Source organism: Myotis lucifugus, unplaced genomic scaffold (assembly GCF_000147115.1).
Source record: "Myotis lucifugus unplaced genomic scaffold, Myoluc2.0 scaffold_514, whole genome shotgun sequence".
Classification (NCBI taxonomy): domain Eukaryota; kingdom Metazoa; phylum Chordata; class Mammalia; order Chiroptera; family Vespertilionidae; genus Myotis; species Myotis lucifugus.
The window spans coordinates 569,450-578,909 of NW_005871562.1; the positions used below are offsets into that span (position 1 = coordinate 569,450).

The 9,460-nt window shown below is 39.0% G+C and overlaps 1 protein-coding gene across 3 annotated transcripts in view; it reads left to right on the forward strand.

The window, feature by feature from the left end:
* Window positions 1-2,909: 2,909 nt before the first annotated feature.
* The window catches only part of LOC102418934 (rab3 GTPase-activating protein non-catalytic subunit-like), a 19,618-nt gene continuing 13,067 nt past the window's right edge, over window positions 2,910-9,460 (forward strand). For 2 of the 3 annotated variants that reach the window (XM_023745086.1, XM_023745087.1), the window contains exons 1-3: window positions 2,910-2,980; window positions 5,286-5,356; window positions 8,905-9,028. In XM_023745086.1, coding sequence (XP_023600854.1) covers window positions 2,941-2,980; window positions 5,286-5,356; window positions 8,905-9,028 — 235 coding nt within the window. In that variant the 5' untranslated portion in view covers window positions 2,910-2,940. Of the gene's footprint in view, window positions 2,981-5,285; window positions 5,357-8,903; window positions 9,029-9,460 lie in introns of those variants that run through there. The other variant, XM_023745088.1, reaches the window with a different exon arrangement.

Here is a 9,460-nt window from a genome sequence, read left to right on the forward strand (position 1 = left end):
TTCATTGGGAATAACCCTAAAAAAGACATCTGTATATTTTTTGACGGTTGATAAAATGTGTTTTCTCAGTGGTGTGAAGGGTTCAGTGAGTATATCATTTATCAAGTGAGAGACTGAACAGGTTTTTTTTTAATACTAGTATAATCTGATCTCTTCGGGAAAAACTTCTCTCCAGAAGGAGTTATAGTTACATTTTATATTTTGAAGTCATTGGTTTCATTTATTCAGGCAAAACATTTAACTTGATAAGGGTAAGAACAAGGGTTTATGCTTATGTTATCAATTATTCTATTCTTCATTGGTTCTGGGTATAAAAAAGTTAAGGACTGAAAAGTCAAGTTACTAGTCAGTGAGGAGGTAGTTAGTTGCTTTCTGTTAATTCTCTATATGAATTTTATTCAGAAAGAGAGCAAGTATGATTCAAGATGTGGTGTAGCATCAGAAAGAAGGGTATTCAGCAAGGGAGGTGGACTAACAAAATATTTTAAGTGGACAGTCTTCTTAATGCTTTAAATGAATCTTCAATACATCCTTGATTTTCGGTGAATTTTAAGGAAAGATGGCTAAGAATGTGAAAAGAGTAGGTATGTGTGTGTGTAAGTGTTGGCACACATACAGTACGCCCACTCCCTGCTCTCCAAGGCTTAATGGTTAGTTGTATAGACAGAGGTATCTATATTTATGAAAAACCAGACAAGTTAACAACTCAACAGATGACCCAAGCAGTTAGTAATTAAGTTCTGAAACAAAAATACAGCCAAATGCTGAGCTTTCACAAGAGAGAAAGATCATTGGTGGATGCAAGTAAACTCCCTAAAGGATTCCGCTGAGCCCTTGAGTAAAAGCTGAATCTGGAGAGGTAGAGACAGTGTGTGTGAGGCAGAGGCAGAGAGTGAGAAGGAGGAATTGGGGATGTTGTATTTGGAGAAGGATAATTTTATCAGCACTTAAGGGTGTCTCGTGCCAAACACTGTCCCGAGTGCTTTGCATATAGTAACTGTATATATGAGTAGATACAATGACTAACTCCATTTTGCTGAAGAGAAAGCCAGGGCAGTAAGAGATTAGTTAAATTGCCCAAAGTCATATAACTCCTTAGGTCAGTGGTTCTCAACCCTCTGGCCCTTTAAATACAGTTCCTCATGTTGTGACCCAGCCATAAAATTATTTTCGTTGCTACTTCATCACTGTCATGTTGCTACTGTTATGAATCGTCATGTAAATATCTGATATGCAGGATGGTCTTAGGCGACCCCTGTGAAAGGGTCGGTCGACCGCCAAAGGGGTTGCGACCCACAGGTTGAGAACCGCTGCCTTAGGGGTAAAGGTGGTTATTCAAGCCAGGCAGCCGGAGACCTAATAGTTAACTTGATAAGGGTAAGAACCGGGGCTGTCTCACACTGTAGCCACCATCACTGTGCTGGCAAGCCCTTGAAATGTGACTAGCCTAAACTGAGGTGTGTTCTAAGTGTAACACACAGACTATGAAGCCTGAGTGTGGAAAACACAGTAAAATGATATCATGTGTCAGTGAACATAGATTGCATATTGAAATGGTAATACTTTGACTATTATGTTACATAAAGTGTTATTACAATTATTAATTTCACCTAGTTTTCAAATATAGCTGCTAGTAAATTTTTTTTTTTATAGGGTGGCACTTGACCCCCAGGGTGACCTTTCCTCCCCTAGCATATTGCTGGTCATGGTGTTTAGATCTCCTGTCCTTTCATACCACTGGTTATGCAGTTTGGACCCTCCCCTGACCTTTAATTTTAAATTACTTGTGTGGCTCGCATGATATTTTCCTTGGATAGTGCTGCTAACACCTGCCCACCAGTAAGGGAAGAGTCCAAGTGGAGAAAAAGAAAGAAGGGTGATGGATGGTAGGAAAAGGATGTTTAGGATCAGATTTTATTGGTATTCAAGTTTATCTTTGAAGCTAGTGATCTGCCTCAGATTCGTGGGTGGGTCCAACCCCGAAACTTCAGTCATCCCTAATTCATTACTTTAATCTCGTCCTTGCCGAGATATTAGGGCTACCTGGAGAAGGAGGGTAATCAGCAGAAGAGACTAGCTCTGGCTGTATGAAGGCAATGAATGTGAATGCCATTTTCTTAATTTTCTGCTCAATTCCATTGATTTGGACTTCAGCAGCCTGCAAAACAGTGTCAAATGATTTTAACAGAAGTCAGGAGGCTGCAGAAATTCTATCACTGGCACTGCATAGAAATAGCCACAAAGGTAGTGCACAGTTTGCAGGCGGTTGTTTTAAAATGTTTCCCATTGTTAAGACGACTAGAATTTGGAGTGCATTTTCTTATAGTATTATAAAGAGACTTGGGATTCTAGACGAGCCTTCAAAAACATCTTTAAGCTACCCGAGTAATAGCTTTGTTTCACCTTCCTTTAACCTCTGTTTGTACCGTGGCCTCCTTGGAAAATGTATTCCTGCGATAGTTGGAGATGCCTGATTAAATTCTTTCCCACTTCTTAATAGAAACTCCCCCGTCAGGGGCATGGAGAAATGGCTAAGCTGTCATAAACACAGATAGCTTGTATAAAAGAAAGCATTTTTTTCAAGGTTTTCCTCTTCCTGGATGTGTTGAATTGTGGCATAAAGAGATGTTGGATCTCTGCAGGGGCAGGAAGTCCAGATTGCTGCTGTCTTCTGTTTGATCAGATGAGTCATCTGTGAATTGAGTCAGGTACTTTTAATGCCAGGATGGAGGAGAAAGAACACAGTTTTCATGGTTTGGTTTTGTACAGCGTTCAACAGAGGTAATGTGCACAGACTCATCTGTTTGAAGGCTTATTTGCTTTTGTATCTCCAGCATTTAGCTCAGTGCTCAAGACAGAAGAGATGCTGTGTTTCATGGATGGATGGATGGATGGATGGATGGATGGATGGATGGATGGATGAATGGCTAGTTGACCTTCATGAAGTGCTATACATTCTGCATGGTTTTCAAAGATTGTGGTAATTTGATGAATACATTATTCTTATAGCAATTTAAAAGTTGAATCTTGGATTTTAGAATGATGCACTTTGCTAGTTACTTTGCTTTTTCATAGCAGAGCCCGTGAGTTTTCTAAAACTGTGCAAATGGATGGCCTAGTTGCCATCAGCCCCACAATGAGGCAGTTGTTTTTGGTGCAATGGAAAAATTAGCAGAATAAAGAGATTACTTAACCGAATTAGGTTGCCACAGAACAAACTGTAATTTTCCAAGGTATACACACAAAAAAACTGCAAGTCTCAATCTCCAGGAAATGTTTCTATATTAAAATAATAACCATTCTTACTTTCGACCTTAACCGTAAGCCCCACTGTTTCTTAATGGTATCCTTCTTCATAAGCCATAGGAGAATGAGTATACCGGGTAACAGAATATTTGCAGGCATGGGCTTTGGAACTCAGGCCACCTGGACTCAAACCCCACTCCACCACGTAATCCCCTGTGATGGTGGTTAAGCTGTGTAAACGAAGCGATCTGTTTTTCTCATTGTAAAAGGGGGATGATACAGGATCCTTGTGGAGCTTTAAGTGAACTAATGTCTAGAAAGCACTTAGGCACATAGAAACTCGGCATACGTGTCAGTTGTTATCCGATAACCCCTGTATGTGCAATGCGTCTGCTTGCCTCTTTGCCTTTGCTCAAGCTGACCTTCTTCTCAAGTCTATCCGCAGGGTTCCTGGCCACTTTTGAAGGACTTAGTTCAAGATGACTCCTCACTATGTTTTTTTCATCTCTCTCACTGCCTCATCTGGTTCCCATAGTAGTCAGTTACAACACTCAGCATGTATTATAATTATATGTTTGTCCCCTACACTAACTACACTACAAATTCTTTAAGGAGTGTGTTTGTATTTTGCTCTGCTCCTGCTGCCCGTGGTATTTAGCAGAACATTTGTTGCACTGTTTAAGGGACATGTATTTGGAAACCTTTTGTAAATTGTACACTGTTAATCAGAAAATAGTGCTCCTTGAGGACTTAATATATACCTAGCAATGTGTACTCAGAAGCAGTTACTTGGTATTTAAATCCCAGAGATTTAAGAGAGTATTATTACCTTGAAGCTAATTGAACAATGATTCCAAATACTAGATTGTAACATTCTTTGCCATCTAGACCTAATCGATTTTAACAACTTGTGAAACCTCATAGATGGGAAAGATCTATTTCCTTCCTACTGGTAGGCATACTAGATATCAGGTTCAGTCCATCTTTTAATTGATTCTTCCCTTTAGATTCTTAAAGCTGGTTGGTTTCAATACAGTATTTTGTTCATATTTTATAGTGTTGTAATGGCTAAATCTTGAGGACTAGCACTGCCAGCTTACATGTTGGGCATTGAGGACTTTAGTGTGCGACCTGGTTTACATCGTATAACAGCCCTACGAGATGTAGGTACTGTTGTTTTCCAAGCTTTTAGTGTGAGAGAACTAAAGCTTGTAGAGGTGGGTAACTTGCTCTAGGTCACAGAGCTGGTAAATGCTGGATCCAGGCTAAGAACCTAGGCAATCTGATTTTGGGGCCTAAACTTATCATTCATCTATTGTTTGACTCAGAGTAAATGATTTAAAAAATGATAGTTTTATTCCTTCTTTCTGATGGGATACCATAAAAGATAAATTCAAAAATACTATATAAAAACATGTAACATGAACAATGTAAGGAATCATACTCTCCAAACATATAGGATTTTTAATTCCTTGTTATAGTGTTCGTTGAATATCTTATTTTAATCCACGAAAATGTTCTCATGTGTAAGAAATCACAGAATATCAGAAAAAGGTAGAGAATAGTAGATCTGTCATTTCAATACTTAGTTTTCATTGATACCTTGTCTTATCAAAAAATAACTCACTTTTTAAGACATCTGTGTAAAACTTTAGGCATTTTTGTCACTGTGTATATTTAATTTGTCTTAAGTAACAAATGCTGTCATTTTGAGATTTTTTTTAAAGTCACCGTTGCAGTTTGGTTTAAATGTGGACGCCCAGTATCTTAAGATCCAAACAACTTGGACAGTTATATTATGACACAGATTTGGAAATTTAGGCCATATGTTTCCTGGTTATTATTACATAAGCAATATCCTGATATAACGTAGTTTACCGTTATTTTCTTCCTTAACGTCAGCATTATTTTTATTTACTATACATCTATATAATGTTTACTGTCTATCAGGGGTTGGCTTTATTATGTTTAGAGAAAGTGTTTTAAAACACTCTAAGCTCTATATTTCCTGTAAGCACTTTTCATCTGTTTTAAAACAGGTAAATCAGCGAACTGGGAAGATGATGGGTGGGGAGCATGGGAGGAAGCGGAGCCGGCTCTTCAAGAACCGGTGAGTCTTTATCACTGCGTGCACGCGCTTTGATAGTGGCATTTCCTTTTGTAATGATGGTGACACATTGCAGTGTTAGGCTGACATTTTAAAATCTTTGTCAAGAGCATTTTTGTACTTAAAAGTACTAAGTAGATATGTGTTATTTCCACTGCTCTCTATGATTATGAACCATTCCAAAGGCGTAGCCAGCTCCAGAGACAGAACAAGAATAAGAGCAAATTTTGGCCGATGTATGAAACACAAAAGTATATGCTGTAGCCAAGATGTAGCCACCTAATCAGAATGGACACAGACAGCAAACTCAACACCTACCTTCCCTGCAAGTCTCATTATTGACTTTAAGGGCTTATAAAGGTAGGCATTTTGCTATAGCTTTATGCTGGTGGAGTGACTGAATGAATGAGCAAACAGAATTCTGTTAAAATGGGATCATAGTATGCATACAATTTAAAAGTAAATAGACCCGACCCTACTTGAATTGACAGTGGAAGTAAAACTGTAAGAATTACTGAATTATCATTAACTTTCTTTAAAGTTAGGAAGAAAAGTTGTTTTAAAAATTGAAATTGTGGGTTTATGTGACTAATTGTGTTTGTAAATTTTTTTCGCTGGATCACCTGTAATCAGGTTAGTAATGACATTTAGAAAGAGCCTCTTGCCTGGCCCCATTTTAATTTTTGAAAAGACCTTAGACCATGCATCTGAGAATTGTAGTCTCTAGTGTGGAAGATGGCCTAGACCAGTACTTGTCATACTTGTGAGAGCGCTGGGGCTCCACAGAGCTGCTGTATTCCTCCTCCGCTTGGCTTTTATCTGTCTCATATATTAGTCTGTTGAATAGAATTTTATTTGGGAATGAAAAGTCCTGCTACCTTAAAACAAAACAAAACAAAACAAAAAAACATTGAGATACATTGGACATTACATATGTTAATAGCAGACTGGGTGGTTGGGAGGAGACAAATCTACTTATTTAGCATTATTTACTTTTTGTGTTTCAATATTGCTGAAGCACTTACATCTCTTGGTTTAGAAAGTGTAGGTGACTATTTTATTTCTATGATTTAGATGGGAAACTGGTGAGAATTACAGTGAATCTGCTGACAGTCCCTTAATTATCCTGCGTTCTCCGCTGCAGTATGTAAACGTCTGTGAAAGCACAGTGACAGTGACAGTATAAATTGCAAATCATGGACTCATTATACTAAAGTTGAAAACTTTGAAAAACTATTCTGGCAATCTGGTCACCGCAGCAGCTGAGGTACCAAAACCGGGTGCCACTCTGGTTACAGAGGGGTAATTTACCAGCCCCGGTAGTGGCCAGCTCTACTTGAAAGGCTGGTTACATCACTGCAATTTTTACCACCTGCTTCATTGTGAAAAAAAAATAATCACTTGACAAATTTGTGGGCTTAAAATCAAAAGAAAGAAAAATTTAAAAATATGTGACAGCCCTAGTTATTTAGAATGAATTCCTTTTTATAATCTAGGTTTCATAATCCAGATTTGTGCACACTAAGAAAAAGTTTTGCTGCTCTCAATTCAAAGAAAACAGGTCCTTGAAGTTTAGGCCATATTTAAATAAAATTATACGTTCTCTCCCCAAGCCCCAGCAGGAGTTATGCTTATAGCCAATGGGTGCATTTAATGTTCAATTTAGTAATTGGTAGGGGCTAGTCTTTGTGGAAAGCCAAGGTAGTCCTGGGTGGTGCTGTTTTTGTTTTGTTTTTTAATTTCATGCTTCTCTTGGGAAATTAACTAGCTTGTCAAATGATGGTGTTGTTTTAGAATCAGCACCTTCCAGGGAGCAGTATTGGTGACTATGGGCCCGGTTACTATGGGGGAAGTTTTCAGAAAACCTAATTGGTAGGCAGATGCCTTAATGGTACAAAACAAACCGATGAGCTGGCATCTTGTCGGTGCCCAGTGTGTGCTGGTACTCACTGAACATTCTCCCTAGGGCTTTCCGGCCCACTCTCCAGCCTGGGCTTTTTTGACAAGTTGGAAATCAAGCTTTGTTGTTCATTATATAAGTAAATTAGTTCAACACTAGTTCACTGTGACCCGCACTGGCGAAGGAATTTCCTCATCTCTGCTGTTCCAGGCCGTTGGTGATGTTACTTGTCCTTGGACTCAAAACATCTGAAACATCTGACGTGGGACAGACCCACAGTCTTGTATTATTTATTAGTTACTAGAGGCCCGATGCACGAAATTCGTGCAAGAGTAGGCCTTCCTTCCTCCGGCCGCCGGCCGGCACCCAGGATCCAGGCTTCCCTCGCAGCCCTGGCTTCGTCCAGAAGGACATCCGGAAGGACGTCTGGTCTAATTAGCATATTATGCTTTTATTTATTAGTTATTGTATTATTTGTCTTCTTCTGTAACCTACTTTTGTGAACGCCTGTATGTAGTGTGCTGCCATTTGTGTTAGAAAAAGGGGGAAAGGGTAGTAAATGTATTTATTTGCATGTGCAGAAAGCCTCTCTGGAAATAAAACCAGAACTGATTGCCTGGCTTGGCTCTAGAGCAGTGGTTCTCAACCTGTGGGTCGAGACCCCTTTGGGGGTCGAAGGACCCTTTCACAGGGGTTGCCTAAGAACATGGGAAAGCACATATATAATTACATATTGTTTTGTGATTAATCACTGCTTTAATTATGTTCAATTTGTAACAATGAAATTGAGAGTCACCACAACATGAGGAACTGTATTAAAGGGTCGAGGCATTAGGAAGGTTGAGAACCACTGCTCTAGAGTCAGCAGGGCAGCTAGAGTACAGGAGTATGAGAGAGACTTTCCAAAGCAGACCTTTTTAAAAAAAAATATTTTATTGTTTTTTTACAAAGAGGAAGGGAGAGGGATAGAGAGTTAGAAACATCGATCAGCTGCCTCCTGCACACCTCCTATTAGGGATATGTCCGCAACCAAGGTACATGCCCTTGACTGGAATCGAACCCGGGACTCTTGAGTCTGCAGGCCAACGCTCTATCCACTGAGCCAAACCGGTCAGGGCTCAAAGCAGACCTTTTAAGATCTGTTGATTTTTTTTAACTCTGGGAATTCACTTATACATGAATAATTTTTCAGTTGAAAAAATGAAAAAACCTTTCAGGTCAAGTAAAAAAAAGTGTGAGATGTAGCAGATAGTTCACAGATCCTACAGCCGTACTCATCAGATAGTTCTTTTTTGCTATCTGGCTGCAGACAGCCTGGCTGTCTCTGGCATAGGATTATTACTGCATTTTCTAATACTCAGTCATTTTCGGAGTGACCCTTATGTGATATTCCTTTAATGTCTTGCTAGTTTATATTTGTTTACGTTAAAAATTTTTGGCATTAATATTCAAAGCTGAGGTTTGTATGTAGTGGACATATTGCTGGTCATCTTTAACATGTTTTGATAAGAAATATTATTGAGACTTTATGAAATAATTGGGAAGATTTCTTGTCCCTTTTTTCTTCCCCCTTGCCCTTCAAGGGGGACAAGCTAAGTTTAAATAACTCTCGATATTGTTGCATATACAGTCTTTGCCATGTTACCCACAGGAAGAAGAAGGAAACACTTGCAAAACACAAAAAACTTCCTGGCTTCAAGATTGCGTTTTATCCTTGTCCCCAACCAATGATCTTATGGTGATAGCCCGGGAGCAGAAAGCTGTATTTCTAGTGCGTGAGTATCTGTTATTTTCCAGTGGCCTTCATTTTAATGCATAGACTAGAAAAGAAAATGTATTAGCAAGAAAGAAAAGATGTTATTTCTATTGTATGCATTATATGGTGGCATTCGAAAGTTTATGTTATATAGTGTATAAAACTTTGTATTTCTTTGTCTTTTTCCTTTTTTTTGTTGTTGTTTTTTGTTTGTTTGTTTTCCCTCTCACTTTTTCTTTCTTGGCTGCACACACTTTAGCCATCTCTCTATGGCACTTCGGAGACATGGCTGGGCATTGCCCAGTCCTTGCAAGGGCAGCCAGAGCTCAGCGGGCCACTGACCCTTTTTTCTTTTTAAAAAAAAATATATTTTATGGATTTTTTACAGAGAGGAAGGGAGAGGGATAGAGAGTTAGAAACATCCATGAGAGAGAAACATCGATCAGCTGCT